General features: G+C 33.2%; 4 protein-coding genes across 5 annotated transcripts in view; 3 read left to right on the top strand and 1 right to left on the bottom strand.

Moving 5' to 3' along the window:
• Nucleotides 1–237: 237 nt before the first annotated feature.
• LOC126774521 (uncharacterized) lies at nt 238–1,407 on the top strand. The gene has a single exon (XM_050496086.1). The coding sequence runs from the start codon at nt 238–240 to the stop codon at nt 1,405–1,407; it is 1,170 nt and encodes a 389-aa protein (XP_050352043.1).
• Nucleotides 1,408–2,579: 1,172 nt separating this feature from the next.
• Nucleotides 2,580–4,346, top strand: LOC126774390 (uncharacterized). The gene has a single exon (XM_050495896.1). The coding sequence runs from the start codon at nt 2,580–2,582 to the stop codon at nt 4,344–4,346; it is 1,767 nt and encodes a 588-aa protein (XP_050351853.1).
• A 270-nt stretch (nt 4,347–4,616) lies between these two features.
• Nucleotides 4,617–6,379, top strand: LOC126774520 (uncharacterized). Its single transcript, XM_050496085.1, has one exon. The coding sequence runs from the start codon at nt 4,617–4,619 to the stop codon at nt 6,321–6,323; it is 1,707 nt and encodes a 568-aa protein (XP_050352042.1). The 3' UTR covers nt 6,324–6,379.
• LOC126774431 (ADP-ribosylation factor-like protein 4C) overlaps nt 6,373–27,842 on the bottom strand; it is a 58,427-nt gene continuing 36,957 nt past the window's right edge. For both annotated transcript variants that reach the window (XM_050495958.1, XM_050495959.1), the window contains 2 exons: nt 17,102–17,148; nt 6,373–8,239 (listed from right to left, as the gene is read on the bottom strand). In XM_050495958.1, coding sequence (XP_050351915.1) covers nt 7,547–8,176 — 630 coding nt within the window. In that variant the 5' untranslated portion in view covers nt 8,177–8,239; nt 17,102–17,148 and the 3' untranslated portion in view covers nt 6,373–7,546. The remainder of the gene's footprint in view (nt 8,240–17,101; nt 17,149–27,842) is intronic.

Below are 27,842 nucleotides of genomic sequence, written 5' to 3'. Positions count from 1 at the left end.
AAAATGTTTAAATATATAATTAATCAGTTTAATGTCTGTAATATGATCTTTGATTTTAGTAATTTCTGAATATAATAAATTATCTATACCTACATATAAAAAGATTTGATTAATTTATTTTTCTTTTCTTTTTGTGACAATGACATAAAGAACTATTGTAGATATTTTGATTTTTCTGAAGTTCGTAAGGAATTTAATAATTCATATAATTTTAGATTTTAGTTGTATATACCTAAAATGTCGTGCTTAAAAGAAAAACTTAAGCCAATGGTTCCACTTAAAACTTTGGATATCATATTTCGACGTCGCTATGTACCAAATACTCAGCACTATTTTGCTAATAGAAAACATGCTGTAAAAGAAGATAAAGGAATAATGAAATCTAGGCCATTTCGAATACCAAGGTCTGAGAAATTACTATCATATATTAAATACAGCGATCGTAAAGAAAAATTAATTAGCAAGAATAGATTGTACCAACCCTTACATTTAAAAGATAACCTTAGGATAGCCGCTACAAGAGATATTTCAGAAAGACTTTTCGTAGGAGAGCCTATTGATGATGTAAGAGCAGTTGTAGAAATTCACCCGGAGTTTTACACAGTTATTGAAGGACGCCCATTACGAAGCTTTGACGATATAAAGGTTTATGTTAATAATATAAGAAATTATGCCATGAATCGTCAGCAAATCGGGTACAGGCGTGATCTTATTATGAAAATAGAACAAAATATAGTCGATGAATCGAAAGAATATGATGACATAGTCATTAAATTAAAACAACATATTAAAGATTTTCAAAGATTTCTAACAGAAGATTATAAAATATCCTGTGCGAAAGTTTCAAGGACAGAGAAAGTCTATGCTGAATTGCTGGCTAAAAATTCTGAATTTTTAGGCTATGTATCAAAATTAACAATTTTGAATAACATTTTATTCAAACTTGACGCTATACGCAGTATTTTAAAAATTTATAGGAGCTATTTAATATTTGTAGCACCGTTATCATGGCGACAAATGTATGATGAGAATTTAAAACATAAATTACAATCAATACAATTTGAAACTGAAGAGTTTGTTACTGACAACGATTTAGTTGAAACCATGGATATAGACAGAATGATTGAATTAGCAAAACAAGAATTAAGAGATCCACATCCACCCCACATATATTTTACGCGTCCTCAACAAATGATTTATTTATTTCGGACGATGGAGTTGCAGAGTAGAGAGTATTTAATACATCTTTCAAAAACAGACGTACCTCATAGGCAGTTAAAGGATCGGATACGGCAATTGAAAAAAACAACTAAACAAGAGCTTGATTATTTTCAATATTACATTGATAGTATTAAGAATGAAATAGCTAGAGAAACTTACAATGAAAGTCATTTAAACATCAGATAATTTAGCTAAAGAGTTATCTAATGAAACGGAAGAGCACAAAAAAGCCAATTTTGAATTGGCAACCATTAAATCGAAAATACAATATATTAATGAAACCTTACAAATATTGTTATCTTTTCAGTGTTTTCTACACAGATCTGCGCCTATATTATGGCAAGAAAAATATAATATTAATTTAAATTTGGAACACTTTGAAATCCTCAGTATGGATTCAGATATTTTTATTGAAATTAACATCAATTTAATAAAAGAACGTTTAAAGAAATTACCACCTTCAAGACTGTATTTTAATACTCCTGATCAATTACTAATCGTTTTTGATTTACTTGAAAAACAAAATCTAAATTATCTATTGGTAACTGAGGAGTTAAATGCAGAGAAAAACAAATTTTTAAAATCACTGGGATATTTAAAGAATTTACTTGGAAATGAGTTAGAATACATTAAAGCAAAGGTGCATAGCTTATGTTACATACATACTATAAAATATTTTTTTTTCAGATATTTTATTTACTACTAACATTATTTTATTTTCTAGATGAGGAAAATTGAAGATTTAATAATTTGGAATGAACATCGAGAAAACGAGTTAAAAGAGATATTTTTTCAAATTTTAGAGGACAAAATGCAGTATTTGATATCATCCGAGACTGTATTACAAATTTTTAATTATGTAGAATTTGCGTATGAACAAGTAATAGCATCAAATGACGCAAATCTAAGTTCTCTAGATATGACAATATCTCTTGAAGAAGAATACAATAACTTGATGTTAGATTTGTCAGCCTTTGACTTAGACGTTATAAAAGCTATAGAAAAAGAAACGTATCAAGCCGAAGCTAAAGAAACAAAACAAGCGGAATTTGCAAGTAAACTACTAAAAGATGTTGATAAGTTAAGCAAGCGCTTAAAGTCATCCTACGAACCATCAAGGCAAAATGTTTAAATATATAATTAATCAGTTTAATGTCTGTAATATGATCTTTGATTTTAGTAATTTCTGAATATAATAAATTATCTATACCTACATATAAAAAGATTTGATTAATTTATTTTTCTTTTCTTTTTGTGACAATGACATAAAGAACTATTGTAGATATTTTGATTTTTCTGAAGTTCGTAAGGAATTTAATAATTCATATAATTTTAGATTTTAGTTGTATATACCTAAAATGTCGTGCTTAAAAGAAAAACGTAAGCCAATGGTTCCACTTAAAACTTTGGATATCATATTTCGACGTCGCTATGTACCAAATACTCAGCACTATTTTGCTAATAGAAAACATGCTGTAAAAGAAGATAAAGGAATAATGAAATCTAGGCCATTTCGAATACCAAGGTCTGAGAAATTACTATCATATATTAAATACAGCGATCGTAAAGAAAAATTAATTAGCAAGAATAGATTGTACCAACCCTTACATTTAAAAGATAACCTTAGGATAGCCGCTACAAGAGATATTTCAGAAAGACTTTTCGTAGGAGAGCCTATTGATGATGTAAGAGCAGTTGTAGAAATTCACCCGGAGTTTTACACAGTTATTGAAGGACGCCCATTACGAAGCTTTGACGATATAAAGGTTTATGTTAATAATATAAGAAATTATGCCATGAATCGTCAGCAAATCGGGTACAGGCGTGATCTTATTATGAAAATAGAACAAAATATAGTCGATGAATCGAAAGAATATGATGACATAGTCATTAAATTAAAACAACATATTAAAGATTTTCAAAGATTTCTAACAGAAGATTATAAAATATCCTGTGCGAAAGTTTCAAGGACAGAGAAAGTCTATGCTGAATTGCTGGCTAAAAATTCTGAATTTTTAGGCTATGTATCAAAATTAACAATTTTGAATAACATTTTATTCAAACTTGACGCTATACGCAGTATTTTAAAAATTTATAGGAGCTATTTAATATTTGTAGCACCGTTATCATGGCGACAAATGTATGATGAGAATTTAAAACATAAATTACAATCAATACAATTTGAAACTGAAGAGTTTGTTACTGACAACGATTTAGTTGAAACCATGGATATAGACAGAATGATTGAATTAGCAAAACAAGAATTAAGAGATCCACATCCACCCCACATATATTTTACGCGTCCTCAACAAATGATTTATTTATTTCGGACGATGGAGTTGCAGAGTAGAGAGTATTTAATACATCTTTCAAAAACAGACGTACCTCATAGGCAGTTAAAGGATCGGATACGGCAATTGAAAAAAACAACTAAACAAGAGCTTGATTATTTTCAATATTACATTGATAGTATTAAGAATGAAATAGCTAGAGAAACTTACAATGAAAGTCATTTACAAAAAAAGTTTTTTAGAATTTTAAACACAAACTTTTATGATAGCATAGCCAGTCCTAGCACGCTAAAATTAAAAATATGTATTGAGTATGTATACGAACAAATTTTCGGCAAGTGTGAGGAAGGTCATCAGAATTTGCAAGATCCTATGAAAATTCTAGAAGTCATGTACGAAGATTACAATTTGCGTCTGGATTCTTTAGACTTTAAAATAGTTAATCAAGCTCAACAGGATTTCTTTACGCAGGATCTGAAAACAATGAAAAATGCATATGCAGCTCAACGTGAACTCCGAGCATTTCGTGAAATGACAACTGCAATGAATAAAGCGTTTTTGCCTCCTGCAAAATATAAACGACCGACTTTGTCTAAGTTTTTAGATAAAAAAAGTCGAATGGCTTTGGTAGTTGCTGAAAAGCGAAAGTCACAGCTCAGGAGTGGTGAACGTATAAAGCCCAAACAAATTAAAATTACTCAGGAAGAGCAAGATGGGTTGATAATGTTCACAGAATGGTGCGAAGGTATGAATCCGTTACCATATTTAGCAGAATATTATAAATTTGTTAAGCCTGCTTTCGAGTGGGTACCACGAAAATCCGTCCTGCCTTGAGTACCTTATCTCTTTCGTACCTACATAATCGTTACCGCTTATAAATAAAAAACGGTTTATTTTTTGTTTACTACTAACTATCATAATTAAATAATTTAAATTTAATTAAATGTAACCTGAACTTGTTTGATAATTGTCTTCATTGCTGAGATCTGCATCTTTATATGTTTTTTTTAAAAATCTAGTTGGTTTTGAGATTTAATCTATTGTAAGACACCAATTTTGATTTAACTTTTTCAAATATTTATGACTGAAGATACTATTTCAATAATGATTAATGTAACTAAATCAAGAACGACTCTTTCAAATAAATCTTTAGAAAAATGTAAAAAGGAGTCGCTTTTGAAACAAGTTAATAAAATAAATGAAGGAGAATTATCAGATGTTTCATTGCAAAGTTCCGCTGTGCCATGCAAAAAAATAATACGAGTAACCAGTTTAAGGAAGGCTGAAAATATTTTACCTCTAAAGTTATATTCGAAGAAGCAAGACAGTGATCGATTTAAACAGCAATTAGATATTAATATTTATAAAAAATATAAAATAATTAGCTTAGATTTGAAAAAACGTCTACACGTGGAAAATCCAACTAATGATATATTAGCTGTCACTGATATTGCTGAAGATTTTTACAGATGTATAAATGGTCGTCCTGTACGCCTTCATATTCCTGTTTTTAAGTCGTATAAAGAGACAATCAATAAATTACTACAAATGAAACAAGAAATAGGAGTAAAAACGGATTACATTTTAAATATTGACACAAATTATCGCAACGAAATTTGTATATTTGATTCTGCCGTGAAAAGGCTAAAAAAAGAAGTCAAATATTTTGATACATTTATATCAGAGGACTATCAAAAATCTATGACTTTCTTGACCGAGTGGGATAAATTAAGAAGTCAAGTTGATTCACAATTAAAAGAGTTACAAAACGTTGCATTAGAAAAATTTACTATAATATCTAAGCTTATTGGTTTAGAATATAGATATGGTCTACAGCAGAAATATGGCAGGTTTTTATATTATTTGTCACCATCGAGTTGGCGTCTAAATAACAGAGATTTTGCAAGATCATGTGAAATTGAAGCTAAAGGTTTTGATTTTGATAATTGCAATGATGAAGATACCTTTACAGTAATATTTGAGAGAATGCGAAAAATTTGTTACGGAATACCAATTAAACCTGCAATTTATTTTACTCAACCAAAAGATCTAATGGATGTTTTCGATACAATGGAAGCACAGCAGCTTCACTATTATACGCATGTCTATCATCTAGCGCCATATACAAAAATATTAAAGAATGGAATAAAATCGTTAAAAGAGGTTATTTTTCAAGAGTCTGCTTTAGTCAAAGGTTCCATAAAACGTTTCGAAAATTTTCTACTTTTTTCCGAACAGCGTTGCGCTCAACTAGAATCAAAGTTTTTTAAAATTTTATATGGTTTGTTTTACAAATCTGTTGCTGCACTTGATGTTATAAAGTTAACCTTACATTTACAATTCTGTTATGAGAGAGTGCTTCAAGAAAAACCTTTAAATATGGACCTTAAAGCATTGGCAAAGAGTTTAGAAAATGTTTATATGGACTATTCTAAGAGATTAGATTTCGTTCATAATGACGCTGTTCGGCTTGCTATGAAAAAGTGTATGCATACAGAAGAGTTGAAAATGATGAGAGCTAATAATGCTGCTAGAGAACTACGCCTATTTTACAGATTAGAAAGAGAGTTACTTCGCTCACATGGAATCCCCGCTGATAATACATATGTCCCGATACAAAAAAGCATACCAAAGAATAAAATAAATGTTAATACCAAAAATACTATAAAAGAGCTTAAAAAGAAGTCTTTAACGGAAGCTGAGATAGAATACTTAAAACTTTTTACAGACTGGACCGAAAACGAAGATCCAGCTATTTTTTTACAAAATTTAAACGGCAGAAGTAAAAGCGGCAGTTTTAATGCTACATAATTAATAATAATAACATGCATTTAAATGTATATTGAATAAAAAACAAAGATATTGAAAACAGACTTTATTACGGGGATTCAATAAAAATAACATTTATGTATCACCATAAAACAATACAATTACAATAGCATTAATGTTTTTTTATAAAACAAATATAATAACAAAAAGTAGTCTCTATCTACTCATATAAATGTTTGGTTTCTTGGTATTGACAAATAACTAGTTGGAATTTACATATTTACAGGGTGAGTAACATAAATTCTGGTAAAAGCTTATTTAATTCAATACATAGGTTATATTATACTAGTCATACAATTACGAATAAGTAAATAAATAAATACCTAATTAATTTATCGCTATCAATAAACATTGAAATGATAGCATATAGTGTACTTCATTCCGTGATGTCTTGTCTGAATTTCTTGCGTTCCTTTTGTTAAAGGGATCATTAGAAGTGCTTAGTCTAGTAGGTCTTGATTTATTATGTGATGTATAAGGTACAGAAATGTCGATAACCGTAAATGCAATCCTAAAATATATTTACAAGGTATTTATGTACAAGAATACAATAGTAAGAATGAAAACGGTGACGAGTGTAAGGAATCACGTTACCTAAGTCTACAGTGGGTCATCATCAAGAAAAGATTATACATAATGTAGTTGTAATTCAGACGGTTAAAATGTTTTATGGACACAGTACATTCAGTTACTTAAAGACGTAAATTACCTTTGGTATTTAGTATTTATAGTTTAGTAAACATACAATTATAATAGTGGCCTTGGAAGAAATTTTTATTTTTGATAATTAAATACGCCGAATGAGAGGAAATAAAGTTTTGCTTTTCTAAATTAGTTGCGATTTAAAATATTGTGTATAGCGAATAAAAGAATCGATGTATATAATATATAAGCTACAAATATGGGTGCTACTACGCAAAAAAATCTTTTTAAAGTTGAGTTTGGGTTATTAATTTTAACCCTCTAGCTATTTTCAAAAGAAAATATCTAGTGGTTAAACAAATTTTATCAAAATATTCTTTCACCTCAAAATGATCAATAAAATTTGAGCAACACTGATGGAATATCTTCATAAGACGTTATAAACCTATAGTAAAACAATATTTGGTGTTCATTGAGGATATTGTTAGAATATCCATACCATGAGCATTAATTAACACTTCTACTCCTATTGACTATTTTATAAGTCAAACAAAAATAATCATTTATCTGACTCGTTTTTTCTGTAACTTGGCCAGTTTTCTTCTTTTGAGTATCATCTCGTATAGTGCTTCAAGACCCTCATGAAGACCTTCGCCGGTAATAGCACAAGCCGGTTGGACATGCCACGAGTGTGCATCGCGTGAACCATGTGGAGATGACACAAGTTCGTGTAACCCTAGTAGCTTTTCTAATTCACGGGGTTCCTTTGCTCCTGGCAAATCCTGTTTATTTGCTAGTACGAGTATTGGAACTCCTGCATTGTCTGGTGATTTGGCCGTACGTATTAGTTCCATTTTAGCTTCTTCCATTCTCTCAATGTCAACGGAGTCTAAAACAAATATAATGCCATCTGTGCAGCGTGTGTATGATTTCCATAACGGCCGGAGTTTTTCCTGTCCACCTACATCCCATACGAGAAAATTGACACCTTTCGATTTTCCGATTGTGCCTTTAACCTTCTCACAGTTGAAACCTATAGTCGGGACGGTGTTAAGATATTGGTCGAATTTGAGCCTGTAGAGCGCTGTAGTTTTGCCGGCGGAGTCGAGGCCCAGCATAACAACATGGAGCGTGCCTTGCGTAGAAGGCAGCGCGTCGAGCAGGCTCGAGTTCTTGCCCATATTTGCACCCATGTTTTGCGATGGGTCAATTATCTGACAATCTCGTCTGGCAGCATCATGAGTATAGGTTGACACCTGAAAATGAGACGGAAATAGATATATTTATTTTCTAGACAACAAACGCAACAGTACCTAACAGATATTTACAACATTGATTTCAATAATTTCATGATTTATATTAAAATTTTATTTTGACTTTAAGCCCTAAACTCAAAGTTATATTGTATGTAGAATAAATAGTTAATTTTCATTCGACGCATATCACATTATAATTTAAAAAGTGAAAATAGTTTATTAAAGTTAAAAAAAGTATGTACATACAATTGTAAAAGTTCATAAACTAAACACTATTTGTACAAATATAAATAAAACTAATTATGGTAGACCTTGACCGTTGCGTATAATAGAGGTACAACTCAGTATATTTGGCAACTACTTTGCTTTGATCATAATAAACGGCAATTATTTTTGTCAATTTCTTAGTAAACACTATTCTAAGATCAACACTAGTTGCAATATTATTTCGTGGTTAATAGAAATTTGTTAATTAAGTTACGTCGGTCCCATTCCTTGCATCGCTTAATTCTGTCAAGTTTTAAATTATTCCAGTCATGTTTTATTGTTCTATGGGTTTTAACTTATGCAAATAATAATATATAATAAAAATATCCTGAGACATTATTCACGCACAGCTATTTGATCCCGAATTAAGCAGAGCTTTTACTGTGGAAACCAGACAACTGATATACTACTTTTCTTTTGTAAATACATACTTATATAGATAATAACACCCAGACTCAGGACAAACAGACATTTTTTTTTTTTTTATAGAATAGGAAGGTGGACGAGCATATGGGCCACCTGATGGTAAGTGGTCACCAAACGCTCTTAGACATTGGCATTGTAAGAAATGTCAACCATCGCTTACATAGCCAATGCGCCACCAACCTTGGGAACTAAGATTTTATGTCCCTTGTGCCTGTAATTACACTGGCTCACTCACCCTTCAAACCGGAACACAACAATATCAAGTATTGCTGTTTTGCGGTAGAATATCTGATGAGTGGGTGGTACCTACCCAGACGAGCTTGCACAACATGTTCATGCACACAAATGTCTGTCCTGGGTGGGAATCGAATCCCCAAGCGTCAGTGTGAAAGGCAAGCATACCAGGCACGCCAACCGGTCCGTCAAATTACTTTCAAATGAATCGCTTTTTGTAATTGTTATATTTGAGTGGATGTTAGAAACAAAAGAAACGAGTCTTAAGTAGATACATATTATTAAGCCAAGGGACTCCTCTCACTTTAAGAAGAGATTTATACAACCGTGCTGCTTTAGTACAAACTGGGAGGATATACATACATGTGGCAGTATTTGATCTGACATGTATGCAGGTTTCATCACGATGTTTTCTTCCTTGTTGAGCAACGAGATAAATACAAATTAAGCACATGAAACCCAGTCGTGCTTACCCGGATTTTAACCCGTGATTGTTATTCACGTGTTCACTGGACCATCTTATCTCTTAAAACTAATCGTTATTAATACTAAACATTGTTATATTATTTCGCGATAACTTAATTGATTTAAATTGTTTATTCAATTTCAAATTTACTTAACTTGTGTGAAACTAATATAAAAAAATATTTTCTCTATAACAATGAAATTGTTAAAGTTTCCGTCGGGCTTCGAAGCAGACAGGTGAATGATATTAGAATTCAATAACGGTAAGAAATGGTAACGGATCGAGAGTGTAGACGAGACAAGATGTCGCCCAGACGCCCTTTAGAGCTTCGTACTACTTTCTCTAGCAATTGATAAAAGCCACAGGCGGAGGCTTGGATGAGATTGAAATCCAATTTATGCAATGACATTTCAAAGAAATGATAGGGATATTTTAAGCAAAAAAATGTTGTGTATTTAAAAGTTTACGCTGTGGATATTATGTCATGAATCTATCTTATTAGTTCTTCATAGTGCACGATTCGATGCTTTTTGCACAAATTGCGATTCAATAACTGAACATGTTATTTTTGATAGCACCGGTCAACGACCGACGGGATTGCACGGTAATTTATTTTATGCCTGACGCGTGGTTTAATGAGTCTAATGATTTCATTTTGTCGAGGGTTTATAGCTATCAATATTGTATATTATGTACCTTGGATGCCTGATTTTTGGATGGAATATTATGATTTATTATTAGTATTCTTTGTTGTGTGTGTGATACGGGGCGGTGATGATTTTAAAGGATTATTAGATTTGTGTGTCTCTTTCTTTCTACAAAAAGCTCAACAGAATTTAAAAATAAACAATTTTTTTTAAATTACATTAATGCTCGTGTTATTTAATTTTTATAGTATTATATTGTCACAAAAAAGTAGACTCACAGTCAGATAGTTTAACATGTCTGTACAATTTTCTTTGAGACTGATAACTATATATAATCGGATATATATATATATATATATATATCCGATCCGGTACCGATTCGTTACCTACAATGACTATGTCTTTACGAGCTTGCGCAATAAATAGTTCAGTTCAAGAGATATAATGCAACATTCATTAAAAAAAACAGGCGCTATCTGTTTCTAATGCAGTTAATGTATTTTTAATAAGAAAAGTAAAAAGCTCATCCTTGCAAGCTTATATGGAAGATGTGGATGAACAATACCCAATTAATCTGTTAATCGTAGCTAAAAATCTCAGCTCAGCTTGCAAGAATGGCACTTAGTCTTTCCAAATTCACATTTATGTTGGACGTTAAATGAAATCTATCCATGTTAGGAAAACGTAGTTTCAGCTTTACAGTTTATAAATAAGTACTGTATTAAATATTCGAATCAAATAAAATGTATTTTACTCATGTAAGCTATTCAAGCATTTTTGATTCGTAATTTTATAATCTTAAATTTAAAGTAAGAGGTGAAGAATGTAGATTCTACTGATAAGGGATTATATTGTATATACGAATATGGATTACCTTACATTTGATAATTATAACCGTCATGTAAACTATAGATTGACCTAAGAATTCAAATGAATTTACCGTTTTATGCTTTACGGTAAAATGTTAAGACCTTTTAATAATATGATTCGTATCACTGATAAACTAAAGCAGGTTACATATCACAATTTCTATAAATTCGAGGTCACAATGAATTGCAAACGGGCTCACTCTTTGGGGCCTTCGACCTGTCTGTCTTGAAAAACTTGTATGGCGACTTTTGTTTTTATTTGACCGAGTTAATAATTTTCCTTATCTGTCATTTATTATTGTCATAAGTCTATAGACAAGAAACGAGATTAATGTGTATAACGTTAATTATATATTGTAATATAATTATGATCATCATTCGCATGTTCTTGGGCCGTTTATGTGGGGAAGTGCGGTGTATTTATATTTATAGCTCTGCAAAAAACGGATTTGGTATTTTTTTACTGCTATCAAAGCCTCCCTGACGTGGAAATTATTTAATTGGTGGACTTTCCTAACGATACAAGTTATGAAGACGCTATGAACTCATGGAATTGATAATTAACATATAAAATTCCTTATTGGGCTCTAATATACAGTTTGAGATGCAGTGCACTATTATACGGATCAGTTAAATAGATTTTTATTATACATCTTTATAATTAATTCAATACAATTATATGTATATTTGTTCAATGGTAGGTATTACGACATTATGGTAGGTCTTCGTTAGTAATTCATAAACATTCAAGGAAGAGCGCGTTTCGAGTCAATTGTTTATGTTATCTTTGCCAGTTTACTGGCTGTGTATTAATTTATCTAACATTTATGAGTTAAGATCAAGTTGCTATATCATCGCTGGGGTCATGGGGTCGAGAGAAAGCCCGGTATGCTGAGACGGTGGCCCTTTACTTTCACTGTTTTCCTTTGGGCTTGCATAAGTGAAGTTTTTTTATTAAACTGCATTAATTAATATATCTTTTGCTTTTATTAACTATATTATGTATTTAAGCTGAATTTATTACATTTGCTTAGGCACATATATACATATGTTAAATATTTTCTTATATTGAAGATGAAAACTACGAAGACTTGTAAGACTTTTAAAGTTTCCCAAAAATCTGAATGCGTACTTCCGTATCTACTGTGCGCATTTAATTATTGTAAAATATATTAAATAAGATACACATATATATACGATTGGGGATAAAAAAAGCTATGAGAATTAAATGAGCTCGTATCGCGGTTAATTTAAGCTATTATTCAGCCGCATTCTTGACCCAGGTTCAGTATATTTGCATGTTAATATTTCATATAAATTTATTTATTGAATGGGAGAAAGTTAACCTGATCAAAATATAAGAAAGTAATTTAGTGTCACTTATGCTGTTTTAACAAGAAAGCGGCAGTACCGTTAGGTTTTATTGGTTGTTTGATTAAAAATAAAAAATAATTTGAACCTATGGTTCGAATGTTACTTTTATATGATTTAGAAGTTTCAATAAGAATATTAAATACATAATTAAAATTGATAACATTTAATAAATAATCGAACATAAATAATTGTTTTTCGGTGTGTTGTTCTTTCTGGTCTAATTAAGATGATTGCAATAACTATATTCATTGGCAAATGGCACAATAAGTCAGAGATGTCAACAACAAATCCTTAAGTGAAAAATGTATATGTTAGTAACACAAGTAAGTAATTTTTTTCCAAGGATTTTTTTCAAAGATGTATTAAAATGGGATAACTTGTTCAAACCGGTTTGTTATCTTGAAATATCGAACTCAATAATTCTGCTGTTGCAGTTTTATTTACAGTATAATAACTGCAATTTTATCTGAGACGAATTGCGTGTTATACACTTGATAATGCATCGTTCGAAGCGTCCATCTACGGATCATTAATAGTTTGTGCAGTTATGTTCCGCTAGTCCAGCCTCGGAATGCGAATCGTCGTTCATATGCGACGCGTGGACGACCCGCGAGTGACCCAGCCCTACTTAGAGAGGCGGTAACCCACTAATCAAGCGTATCTACTTCCGCTTGCATTTGTATGTTTCCTATTCAGTACACTACACTCCTAGGATAGAGGATCTTTTGTTTATTAAATACGTGCTTTGTCGTTTATATGAAAGGAAAAAAAATACTTATGTGAAATTTATTTATAATTTAATGAATAACGATGAAGTCTTCCTGTCCGATTCTCTACTCCTTCACTTTCATAATCCAATGAAATGGATATTAGATATGACCGGACAGAGCTCAGGCAAACAACGCGTTGCGTTTTCGCGAACTCGTTTCCCAGACTTGGTCATTAAACACTGCTAATTTCCTACCTCTATGCTGAGAATTTCTTGACAGACAAACCTAATAAATTAGTTATTAAGTTTCCGGGATTTGAAACTATAAACAAAAAACTACTTCATAAAAAAGTAGCAAGTATATAAAAAATATGTATATGTATGTATATACCTGAGAGTGAAGTAGATGTCTTTGAATTTTAATTAAAATGCTCATCGAATTAGGTCCAAATACGAAACGTCTGCTTTTTACCGAGGTTAAAATAATCAGCGTATTACAAATGCAATTAAATTCAATTAGTTGGAGAAGCGCTCGATTCGGATCATCGAACGAAGAGTAAATTCGGTCAATGCATATCAAATCGAGACCACCGTTAAAAGCATGCAGGCCGGCGGCCGGCGCATGCATAACGGAGCGGTCTAAAATTGTTTTAAGTGGAGATTTGTGTGTGCTATACACGTATATCGTGAGTGAGATATGCTATTACCCCGCTATTAATGCTTCTATTATAGGAGCAGCGGGATATCATATTTTATATGCATACCGTACAGTATAGGGAAAAAGTTTTATAGTTAATAACATAAATTGTGATTGACTTTGACAGCAATGTTGTTTCTCACGGAGACGCAAATACTCCGCCCTGCCGACACCAGCTACCTTAACTATCCCGGCTACATGCTTGAGAATCTTTTAAAGCGAAAGCCGGAGTATGCTTGTTCGTCAGGGCGGATGTTTGTTGTCACCGATTGCGCTGCTTGGAGGACCCCTCCTTCTCCATCTTGGTGGTACGTGTGGACCTGGTTCGTCAGAGTCGAGTCTACGTGTGCCTCTACAGATCCCACAATGGTGACTTGGAGATAAGCCGATTATTTGACCATCTTAGTCGGGTGGCAGATGCTGCGCAAGAGCAGTTTCCTAACGCGGAATTGGTGTTTTTGGGGGACTTTAATGCTCACCATGAATCATGGTTGAAATCCCTCAAAACTGACCATGCTGGAAGAACTGCTCATGCTTTTGCTCTCACACACGACTTGACCCAACTGGTTGATCAGCCCACCAGGATCCCAGACATTGATGGGCAAGCGCCTTCTCTACTGGATCTTCTGCTGACTTCTCACCCGGTGGAATATCAGGTTGTGGTTCAAGCTCCACTTGGTTCTTCGGATCACGGCCTTATATCTACCAAAGTGCCACAGGCCAAGCTGCCGCCATCAGCGGTATGCAAACGTCGCGTTTGGCACTATAAGTCGGCAGATTGGGACGGTATGCGCGATTACTATGCGTCAGTCCCTTGGAAGGAACGTTGCTTCAGTGGGAATGACCCGTCAGCTAGTGCCGCTGCTGTTGCTGATGGGATCATGTTAGGAATGGAATACTACTTTCCTTGCTCAGATCTCATCAATAGGGGTACGCGTAACCGTTGGTTCACTCGTGAATGTGCCGACGCTGTGTCATCTAAGCAGGCGGCATATCGCGCGTGGATCAACAGCTGCATTAGCGGGGCATCTAACATTGACTCACTGAAAGCAAACTACAATAAAAATTCCAAGTCCTGTAGGAAGGCATACACGAGAGCGGATGCACAGCGCATTGTACAGATTGGTCATGACCTTATTTCGCATCCTAGGGGCTCCCGTAGCTTCTGGCGTCTGACCAAGTCCGTGCAAAACAATTTCTGCCAACCTTCGCTGCCACCGCTCAGAAATCCGGACGGATCGCTAGCTCACAGTCCGCAGGAGAAAGCCGACCTCCTGGCTAAACTCTTTGCCGACAACTCTGTGATCGATGATTGTAGTGCGCAGCCACCAACAATACCTTCATGTGGCCACACGATGCCTGACATCAAAATCAGGCAACGTGATGTGCGTGCGGAGCTGCAATCACTCGATATACAGAAAGCTAGCGGTCCCGATGGAATACCAGCCATTGTGCTGAAGAAGTGCGCGGCGGAGCTGTCTCCTGTGTTAACGCGCCTGTTCCAACTTTCTCTCTCTTCGGGATGTGTGCCGGAGGCTTGGAGAAGAGCTAATGTGCAAGCGGTTCCCAAAAAAGGGGATCAGTCTGACCCGGCAAATTATCGGCCAATAGCTATCACCTCAGTACTTTGTAAGGTGATGGAACGGATTTTAAACAACCAACTGATCCATTACCTAGAAGATCACTGTCTAATTAATGATCGTCAGTACGGGTTTCGACCAAAACGGTCCACAGGTGATCTTCTAGCGTACGTAACGCACCTCTGGGGTGAAGCTATCGACAAGCATGGAGAATCGTTGGCTGTCAGCCTCGATATCTCCAAGGCTTTCGACAGGGTCTGGCACAGAAGTCTTCTTTCCAAGCTACCGGCATATGGTCTGCCTGCTCAGCTATGCACCTGGATTGCCAGCTTCCTACACAAGCGTAGCCTTCGTGTTTTAGTAGATGGTTGCGCTTCACAATTCTATGTTGTGAATGCTGGGGTCCCCCAGGGATCTGTGCTATCTCCCACACTCTTTCTTTTGCATATCAATGATATGCTCTCTCTTGGGAACATACATTGCTATGCAGATGATAGTACAGTGCATGGTGGATACCACGGACGCGCAGTGGCTGGGCGGGCGGAAACTGAGGAGAGGCGGGAGAATCTTGTCATTGAACTCGATAGGAAATTAGAGCTCATCGCCAAATAGGGTTCTGATAATCTTGTTGAGTTTAATGCCAAGAAAACACAGGTGTGCGCTCTCTCAGCGAAAAAGTCACCATTTTACCCTCATCCCTCCCTCTGTGGCACACCGCTGATGATACAAAGCAAAATCGCCATGCTGGGGATGGACGTTCGCTGCGACCTTAGTCCAAGGGATTACATCGAGGCTATTATAAAAACAGCTTCACGAAAACTCGGAGTTCTGAACAAGGTGCGGCGTTTTTTCACGCCATAACAACTGTGCCTGTTATACAAAACACAGGTACGGTCTTGCGTTGAATATTGCTCGCACCTTTGGGATGGCTCCGCTAAGTACCTAATGGAGGCCTTGGACCGGTTGCAGCGACGTGCAGTACGCATTATTGGCGACGTAAAGGTCACAAATACCCTTGAACCTTTACAATTGCGTCGCGAGATAGCAGCACTGAGCGCTTTCTATCGTCTGTATCACGGCGAGTGCTCTGAGGAATTATTCTCTCTAATTCCTGTTTCCCCCTTCCTTCTTAAGTCCACGCGAGCTGGTTCTCGATGTCACCGCCTAACTGTGACATCAATTCCATCGCGCACAAAGAAATTTGGCAACTCCTTTCTTTGCCGCACTACCAAAGAATGGAATTCCTTACCAGCTCACGTGTTCCCCTCCTCTTACAACCCGGGTTCCTTCAAACGAGGCGTGAAGAGGCATCTTGCGGGCCGGCAAGGCGGGGACGGCTAGTACAGAACATTCTTCCCGACTGTACTGGCCGTCGTCGCGTTTGGACTCTACTACCACTTACCACCAGGTGGAGTAGAGTCATTTGCCATCCCGGGAAATATAAAAAAAAAAAAAAGACTAGGGCTCACATAATTAGAATTAAAATATTATAAAATAATGATACATAAAAATGTATTTAACTATTTAAATAAATAGAATAAACGTTGACACAAAATATAAATTAATATTTTAGAAAATTCAACTTATACTCACGTGATAAATTAATTAAATCCGTAGATCAAGGTACAACTGGGATAAATCTGGAACAAAAAAAAAATACAGTTATTAAGTTGATAATTTCAAATACACTATATGTAAGATTAATTTATGAGGTAATAGCGTTTTTAAAAAAAAAATTAATCAACTCAAGGAAAATCTTGAACGATTGCGGATGTCCACATCCGGTTTTTATGCGTTTCCAGCGAAGATGAGGATTTCCATTTACCTGTTCTTCTCAAAGGCCATGTATCAAGCGGCATAAATATAGCACGGATGTATTTCACTTGTACAAATTCACATGTTGTCTTTTTTTAATTAATCGTATTTTTAAAAATATATAGCGAATGTAGATAGACTTTTTTTACATACTACATATAAACATGTATGTTATGTACTCTTTCCCAACCCCTTTTCAAGCAAATACAACTATATATAACTACGCACTCGTAATACCTTTACCACTTGTGTTATTAAAGACCATCTTTTTAGTCAAGAGCTAGAAAAAAAACTGCCAATTAGTCGCGTTAGTTTTTTTAATGTAAAACATTTCGTCTCTGGAGTAATTTGCTTCTGAATAGAGTTAATATTAACGATAAGAAAGCTTTTTATTACGAAGGATGGGTTGAGTTATGCCCACTTTATTCAAATTAAGAGCCCGCATAAAATTCTATCTCAATCAAAGGAAGGGCCCGAATTCTCTTGAGATTCTACAGAATAGATGAATACAATAATAGAAGCGGTAGTATAATTAATAGAACATTAAGTATGTTATACGATATATGATACCTTATTTTACCTAAACAAAATGTTCCATGACGAAACTTTTTTTTAAACAAAGAAAGCGTTCGTCAAGTTTTCTATCACAGAGTTTTGACGTAACACAGGGAGTGTTAATGTACATTGTAAAATGATTTTTACGACAATATAGAGAAACGCGTTACGTGCTACATCAGTAAATTTGTGAAAACATGAAAATACTCTTTGAAGTAATACACGGAAAAGAAAGTCTATCGAATAAACGTGAATGAAGAGCCAGTGGAAATGGCATTTTGAGTAAACAAAAAGATGCGATCTTTGCTCGGTTATCACAATAAGCGATGAAATCTTAAAATGATGTAAACATCATTACGAAGTGCTTTGTCACGTGAGAAATATAAAAATAATGTTAAGATAAATGGCGACATTGTATCTCGTGAGATTATTTCCATACAAACGTGCGATACAACCTTTACGCAAATAAAGTAATATCACTATTGTTGGAAAATATATGATTACAATTTCATATTAAAATAAAACAAGTAATCAATTGATAAAGACTTATTTTTATATTTGGAAAAGAACTCATTCAAAAAAAGGGCATTCAATATTTTTTGTTATTATCTAAGAACATTTTGTGTTCAATATTTTTACATAAATGTAGTTAGGTTTCTGTAATGGATTACCATTACAGAAACATACTAATAATCATTCTAAAAATGTAAATTTTATTGTTAACAATTTATATCGTATGAAGACGTCAGCTTACTATATTATCAGACGGGTAACTTAGATGGAAATATGTGAGTTAAAAAACCGAGGTCCAAATTACATTATGCTACAATAAGCGTTATTTATGAGGCAGTTATGAACTGTGCTAAGTCGAATGAGCCTTTTAGTGTGTTAACTATTGCGTAAGTGATTTGCTACACGTGTGAGACGCTCTGTGATGCTGAAGCAGTGGGGTCCCATCTTGTTCTTACTCGAAGTTAATTTGCATGGCGTAACACTTGGTCACGGTTCCATGGTTTAATATCACATTGCCTTGACGTGGCATTTGCAATGTAACAGTGTTTATGAAAACATAAATAAATATAAATATAAATAATAAATATGAAAATATAAAGAGTGTACTTCAAAAGGTTAATATGTAATGATTAATATTATTCAAATTATTATGCCAGTTGTAACAAATTGAAAATCTTTTAAAAGAATTTCCGACATTTGCATTTGAATACGAAATATTATAAACATTAATTAATTTAAAAGTGGGTTATTTTTTTGTTTATGTTTACAACATTTATTATGATTTAATGCTTATAATTGGATTGTGTTCATTATCCAATTAAATAAAACTCGTCTGTTGCGTTATTATTACGCGAATTAAAATAATACTTCAAATTGTAGTATTAATTTTTATGTTGATACTTGATTTATGTTTTTTTAAATATGCAGATTGATATTATTTATTTATAACTTTGAGTTGGCAATAACTATTTGTCCTTTCGTATTTTGTAAAGTTTTTCGTATTCTTAAATCTTAACCAATTTTAACGTTTATTTATTTATAACTCCATACGCATTGAAAGATCTCTGTATGGGAAGTAACCGTTTTGTATCATTTGTCGGAGGTGTTTACGTATTGTATGCTAATTTATATGTCTTTATGGTCATAATGGTCGTGGGAGTCACAATGAGCCGTTGTCATATCTTATTGTCAGCATCTTCAATATATCTTTTTAATTTTTTTAAGATCACTTTAAAGTTATGTATTTACACTATTATGATTTCCAATTTTATATCAAAAGGAACTGTGTTTTATCGGCGGATGGATGGATAGCTGGATGGACTCATCAGTTAAATGCCAAATAGCAATATTTCGTATAACTATATCCTGGTTTGAATGGAGATTGTAAATACATAAACAAGAGGCATAATATTTTAGCACTATGGTTGGCGGCGCGGTGTAGAGTGTAACTTGTCACCTTACACCATATATTTTTATTGCCTGTGGTCATAACTGAGATGACAGGGCGTGAAGACACGTGAAATTTAGCCACGCCATTGCGAGTTCAAAGTCAGGTAAGAAATACTGAATTATCATGTGCTTATTTTGTGTTTATAATTCATATAATTCCTAATACTTGTCGGTGAACTTCTGTAGGAAGTCTGGATAAATCTGCCAAACCTATTCGCATTCGAGCTTCAAGGTTCAAAAAACCTTCCCCTCAAAAGGACCTCCACGGTCTTAGTCCAGCTGTGGGACATTTACAGGCTGTTACTTTTACTTCTTTTTTCCTACGTATATATGGTAAAGGTAAGCTATAATAACCAGTTGGCCTATTTGCTCATTTGCCCTTTTAAAATATATTATAAGAAACCTACATTTAAAAAAATACTTTATCTTGAAAAAGTCCTCATGATTAGGCAATAAACGTAACTTAAGTTCACATCGCCCAGCAATTTGGTCTCAAATTGTTATTATGACACTTATGATTCGGTTCTCATATTTATGTTCATTGAACTCGGATCGTGGTTAATCTAAGGCGTGACTTCCAGCGTCGTGATGATACATGTTCCGTTTTACTTTTTTGAACACAAACATTAAAGTGTACAAACGATACGCTAAGCTACACTTTGATATATTATAACTGTTTTTAAACAAATATTTTTAGAGAAATTTGCCGAACAAAACTGCTGTATGTCGTGATTGACAACAGTAAGTTGAGATTCTAATGGCAGGTAAACAGAATATAAAAAGTTTATTTCATGGATACCAGAACGTTGGAAATGAATAGTAATGCCATGTGATGTCAATTGTAAATAAGAACAACTTTCACATAGGTAATATTTGTTTCTGTCCCTTTCTACTTACTACCTGAAAAATTAAAAATAATATTTGAATATTTACTTATTTTAGGAGTGGAGGGGGGAGGAGGATTAGCCACACAAAGTCGTGGCAAATCTGTTTATATATGAACATGTTTCTATGTTAAATAAGGAACAGCTTTACTTAAGGAATTGCTCAAATGAGAGAGCGCCGTTTAGAGAAACTAGTGATGAATACTTGTTTTCTTACCTTAGTAGTGGTTTTTATAACACGATTCATTAAAATCATCAAAGTCAATTGATAGTGATAAATCTTTTATAAGCCACTACTATTCTACCCTTATAAGTCGATTTTTACTTTGAATAGGATCACATCTAACTATACCTATTCAATAAAAAAATCGGTTCTCGAGCGTAGCTATCGTGGAACACACAATTTACATACACAGTAAAAATAAGAAGGTTATTCCTTCTCTTTGAAGTCGGCTAATAAGGTTGTTTAGATGATAGCTATTTAAAGTGTGTGTTTAAATCTTGGAAGAACAGGTAATGTAGGGGATATATTAATAAGCATTCATCAATGACAGTCTCTAATTTGTAACAAGATAAAATTGCTATGAAAATATCCAGGAATCGTTACCTACTTTCACTGAAAGTAAGTCAATTTTATGATGTGTTAAATGGGATCATGTTGAAACATTACTAAAAGGAATTTTCTTTATAGACGATGGGTGTGAACGGGAATCAACCCGTATAAAGTTGATAAAGAAAATATATTTGGCTTTGTGACTGTCGACTTTGGCGTTGAGATTCGAATATTTGTATGAATATATTATTACATTCGTTTTCCTTATCTGATGATTTCAATGTTCTGGGTTCGAGTTGCAAATCGGATTACTAAGTTTTTGGCTTTTACTGTCCAAGTATTTTCAGTAGCAGTGAAGCTGTGAAGCATGCGTTGACCATAAACAGGAAGTAACCGTTGGTACACTCTCGTACCTAGGAAAACACGTAATCACTTTGGCCTTCCGCCTGATCTTTCTTCAATTGTCGTTCCAGTTGAATATGAGAGCAAGGGAACAACAATACATATTTTGTACGCTATATATCCTGCGGAGTTGGCTAATAAGTTAAAAATGGCCACTGTGGTCGTCAATCGGTTAAGAGGGCATAGTGTGGACGGCAAAAAACTAATAGTTATGATAATGCTTTTAACACACGTAATAAGTCTGTAATTCTGATCGATTAGGCAAAATATATATATACTAATGTATGTAACGATTGAGGCATATTCATATTCACTGAACATAGCGTTTTGTAATTTCTCCGAAACTAAATTCATTTTTATCTATGACCTACATAAAATGTAAATAAGTGTAAACGACCGTGATGTTCCCAAACAAGTCTGACTGCGATGTCACAGTTCGGTACTGGAGACCGGATTGAGGCCGACGAAACCGTGGTGCGTCAATTTCATTAATTTAATTTCTAACTCGCTTTCCTTTTGCTCGCCAGCATCCGTTTGATCGTTGGAATGAATAGTGGAAACGGATTGTGGTGACAGATGATTCGATACAAGGTCAAAAGATGACAAATAACAACATTAAAAATAATCAACTCTTTAAAAACGCTGGTAATTTACTAGTTATAGTCTAATAAGTCTCCGTTTCCATATCGCAATATAATATGGTTGACATGTAATATATTTGCAATATAATATAATTGAAGAATCGAGATTGTCCAGTGATTTCGAAACAAAATAAACTGTCTAACGGTGTATGTGTGTGTGTATATGAATTTTTGCGTTTATATAATATGTGTGTTGTGTTATATTGCCGTTAAACAGTTTTTAAAACACTTTCATTGTAGTTCGTTATTATTTAACGATAACAAGTAACGAAAGAGGGTCTATACCGGGCAGTGGTCAGTTTTCATGAGCTGAGTTTGCGATTAAAATTAAGCCATCTTGTGCTCGGAGGTAAAGAAAAATAACATGAATGTATCCACAGAGGGTAATGAGTTTTAAAGCTTTTCTTTTTTACTAGGGAAGGGGGGGGGGAAGGTGCTTGTCAAGTGTTAGGTACTTTATGTAATTCCCCCCTTGACAACGTATATCAAAATTGTTAAGACGTGAAAGCGTAACATACAAACTTACATTCGTATTTATAATATTAGTAAGGAATTTAAACTCAGTATCTTAGAAACAATTCACAACCTATTGACCTATACATTTTAATTAAATGTAATTAGTAATGGCTATTCATAGGACACTGTCCTCTAATGAGATTATTGAAGTGACAATGCAATAATACTGCGTTTTATGTTACTAAGTATGTGTTAGATCTTTATTTTTATTATTCTAGTCAAGAGTTTAGACCAAAATAAGGAAAAATTAAGAAATATATGGCAAACATGTTTTAAAAAGGAAATAATAAAATAACAGGAAAAGTTATTAAAACATCATTATCACTACCTCTATTAATAAAATAAGTAGACTAGCAAATTGGCTAACTGATGGTTACTATCCCCCATAGACATTTGCCCAGTAAGAAATATTAACCATCCCGGATTCTTGTGCCTGAAGGTGTAACTTCACCCACCCTAAAATCGGAATACAACAACACTGGTAATGCTACTGGGCAGTAGAATATGTTGTGATACCCTCTCAGATGGGCTCGCATTATTGTACTCAGAATTTACTAAAAACCAGGTCAATTGGAAATGTTTGGTACTATTTATTCCCTTGTCATTTTGATATTGGTGTTGTATTCGTTTAAATAATTCTAGCTGACGCTGTATATGTACTTATGTATAAATACATGGCAGTATAAACAATGGGACATTTCCCAATGGTTTGAAACTTTGAACACGTGAATCTTAACCGACTATCGCAGGTTTAAGTTTTCATGTATTTAAATGTGCCAGATGAAATTATGCCAAATGTGCACCCACCCAATGTGCGCCAGCCCACATTAGAGCAGTGTTGTCGAATAAGCTCTTAACATTTTCTTAAATAAGACAGAAAGCCTTTGCGGATACAGTGGAACAATTACGGGCTGTTACTTTACAACTAAATATCTAAATTATTAAAAGATAATTTATGTTTTTTAATGAGTTTGAATGAAATTCCTTGAATTGGAAAAAATAGATAAAGGTTTAGTGATTTAGATTCCAATAATATTATTACTGTCTTAAAATATATATATACAAAATTAACTTATGGATTTGCTAACAGTCATATTAAGAAAAGATTTTGTCTCACACAACCGTGTAAGCAACAATTTGTATTGTTTTCACGACGAATGATGTCAGTGTTAATCACTAAATTATAGGTGCAAAGACCTTGGCTATTGAGATAAGAGGAAAAAAAATCAAATGTATTATTGAAATACAATGGATTTTAAAATTGTTGTTGTATGAGGTATGTAGTTTATTTTTTGTTAATATTTATAACTTTTTATTCTTTAAAAATAGTAACTAGAACAATAACATCTGATACATAAAAATTGATCTTGTTTGGTACCGTATTTTCTTTTGTGTGTCTCTGACAACGTGAATGCAAAAATTGAATGATGATCGGTTTAGTTTTTTAGTCGTGAAAGCGTAACATAAATCATGCAGTCATTTTCGCATTTATAACAAGGCATGTTATTAAATCATCTCATCTCTCACCCGAAGGACGACCACTGTTGGACAAAGGCCTCCCCCGAGGATTTCCATTTTGGCCGGTCTTGCGCTGTTATTATATATTATTACCCCGAATTGCTTTTAATTTAAAAAATGAAGATGAGATCTGCTTAAGTAACCTTTCGATCAATATAAGGATAAAGTTGTGAACAAAAATATTATTCGTTGCTTTATAATAAAAATAAGTATGGAAATTTAATCATATTCTCTGATTTTACTTAATCAAAAAGGTCGTTTCAACATGTTTAAATGTTAATGCTTCGATAAATATTCAAGGACCAAATTAAAATCATTGACCTTAGTGTTGATATATATGTAATTTACAATGAAAATATAATTTTCATTAACATAAATTAAACTGTATTGTAAATGTTAATTTTAAATGTTCGTCACAAATTCTTAGGCAAAGTAATAAATCTCGTAATCTAGTCTTTCAAGAATATCGCTGTAATTGTTGAATATAAAACAGACAACTTTTCGTTTCTTTAATTTGATTTTTACTAACTTATTCAATTGCAAATTTGTAATAACTTACTTCAAATTGTGTTGTTCGAAATTTCGAGAAATTAACATGATTTTTTCTTGTTAATTTTGATAATTTTACGAGAAATATTTTGTTATATTTTATTACATAAAAAACCTAATATTATAAAAGTGTAACAAGTAAATTGTTAAGTTTCTTTAACTATTGAGACGTTTGTATCCTAATGACTCGTAGTGAGCCAGTCTATGCTAATACATTTAAATTATTTTTTATGTATGTTACAAATTGAAAAAAAAACATAATTATTAAGTATTGCCTTACAAGAACCGTCAAGATTAATATATGCTTCAGGTTAAAGCAAAAGTGAAAAGAAAAACATAACAAAAAGATTACAGTTTATCTGCAAATCTTTGTTATTTTTTTTTACCAATTTTGTACCAAGTTATTAAAATAAATGAGATATATTACAGAAAATACAGAAACAAGTAATTTTGCTCATTAAGATAAAACCAGTGTGAAATCGAGGTAAAACTTGATATATTTTCCGTAGACGATTCATCAAGCGGCAGCTTGAGTGTGGTTTTAAGGGACGGAACCGACATGCTATGCCCATTTACATTTTTCGGCCGTTAATCTTAACTTTTGTCCGCAGACAAAGGCCTCGAGAAAAGCTGAAACATTTTCTTACAATTTTGCATTTGCATTCAAATTACTTTTAAAATTTTCGAATGTTTAACTTCGATTTGAATAATTTTGAAATATGACTAATATCTCACAACAAATCTATAAGAATTGTCTTTTTATCTCTAATAGCATTAAAATCCGCAAGAGTATGGAGATCTTAAAATATGCCTACGAAACTTTAAGTAAATGCCTTTCTATTAAACTTTTATATTTTCGCAAGGCACTTTGCACAAACCTGCTATCATTGCCGACACAAACTGGTCCCTTATAGCGTGTAGCGGTAATCTAACTTCACTGCATCTGCCTTCAGCTAAAACCATTCAGAAGACGTTGACCGCATATCATTTTCAAGTCAGCTTAGATACACCGTCCACAAAATTTAAGGCGATATGTTTTACACATTTGACGATTATTAAAATTGTAATTCTATTTTATTTTAATCGTAATTGAAATCTAGTCTAGTTACATTTATTTTATGTACGAATTAATTTTCGCATATAAGAGTAAGAAAGTTGTTTCAATTTCTCAAATAAGCGTACGTATTGTCATTTGTCGTCATGATCAACTGTTTGTACGGTGTTATCATTCAACATACAAAATAAGTAAATTCAAATGCTATCGAAAGCTGAATATTTACTGGACAGGTGCCCTATTATTGCGTTTATGCTGCTTTTATGAATAGATTTAGCATCCAATTACGAAAAAAAAACGATGTGTGTATTCTGCTTTATGTTTATAATTATTATTTATTAATAGAACGTATGTACTTAATCAAAGTATGCACTTAATGTCAAGTATAAAAACAGTTATAAGATCCAGACTTACTTGCTACCATAATTACGGGTGATAACTATATTTAACAAAACAATGGCAATATTTAAAAATTATTATCTAAAATTTGAAATAGTAACAGATTAGTGATGGCCCAGTGGTAAGAACGCGTGAATCATAACCGATGAACGTGGGTTCAAACCCGGGCAAGCACCTCTGAATTTTCATGTGCTTAATTTCTGTTTATAATTCATCTCGTGCTTTTCGTGAAGGAAAACATCGTGAGGAAACCTGTATGTGTCCAATTTCATCGAAATTCTGTCACAAGTGTATTCCACCATTCCGCATTGGAGCAGCGTGGTGGAATAAGCTCCAAACCTTCTCCTCAAAAAGGAAGAGGAGGCTTAGCCCAGCAGTGGGGACATTTACAGGCTGTTACTGTTACAGATTAAAAAACATAAGTACCATTAACTTACCTTTGTTTTAAGTATGACTTGATCGTTTATAGTGAAATGATTTTATTATAATAGTTGTAAAATAACGGATACAATTTATTTATTAAAACAAAGCTTAGGCTGAATCACATATTGATTTGGTAATGAAATTTAATCAGGATGTACAATTTCCTCCATTATTTTTTTTTTCGGTAAAGGTCGCTACAAGGTCGATACTGAAGACCGTTCGCGAATTATAATGCTTAATTGCTTTTATTTTATTACGATCAAATATATTTTTATTAAGTATTTTTTAAGTCTTAAATTATTTAAAGGTTACTTCATTGGTGTAATAAAATAAGAAATCAAACGAGTAGATGGTTTACTTGTTTTGTGTCCATGCACCTTTGGTTCACTTTGGCAATGTTTCTGGAATGCCATACATTTACAATATGCTTACATATATTTATTCATTACAATATGTATGTTATCGGTGGAACAAAGGTATTATGCTCTTTAAGTTATTATAATGGTTTATTCACCCTTCATATTGAACACCGAATTGTTATATGTCGATAGAAAAACTTTTATGTGGGTTGTGTCTGTGGGACGTTCCTGAGATCTATCAAAACTATTAATTATCTGTATATCTGTCAATACTTTAAAAGAGGATTAATTAAAATGGTCAAAAACTTAATTATCAAGTACACATGTCTTAAGAAATATCGTGTGTTAACAAAGAACGAACGAACGTTTGGAATAAAACGATTGCCCTCCTTACAAAAGCAATAATTTTTTGATGAAATTTCTCTTACAAAACTAATAAAGAGGTTCAATCACATAAAGTAGATGGCAAATAAAACCATAAAACAGAAATAATAAATCTATTCAGTTTCTTTCGAGTTCTAATGAGGTCTGTGTTATTTTTTTCCGAACCGATGATAGAGTTTTCACAATAAATGTATTTCACCTCTATTTTTAATAAAACCTCTTGACTTTGGAAATGGTAAAAGTGTTAGGGTAATGTTAGGTTGGAAAAGTTAGAAAATATATCATTAATATATACACCTACATATACACATATGTGGGTC

Source organism: Nymphalis io, chromosome 16 (genome assembly GCF_905147045.1).
Source record: "Nymphalis io chromosome 16, ilAglIoxx1.1, whole genome shotgun sequence".
Taxonomy (NCBI): Eukaryota; Metazoa; Arthropoda; class Insecta; order Lepidoptera; family Nymphalidae; genus Nymphalis; species Nymphalis io.
The sequence above is the reverse complement of the archived record's forward strand: the minus strand, read 5'-3'. Positions and strand labels throughout refer to the sequence as shown.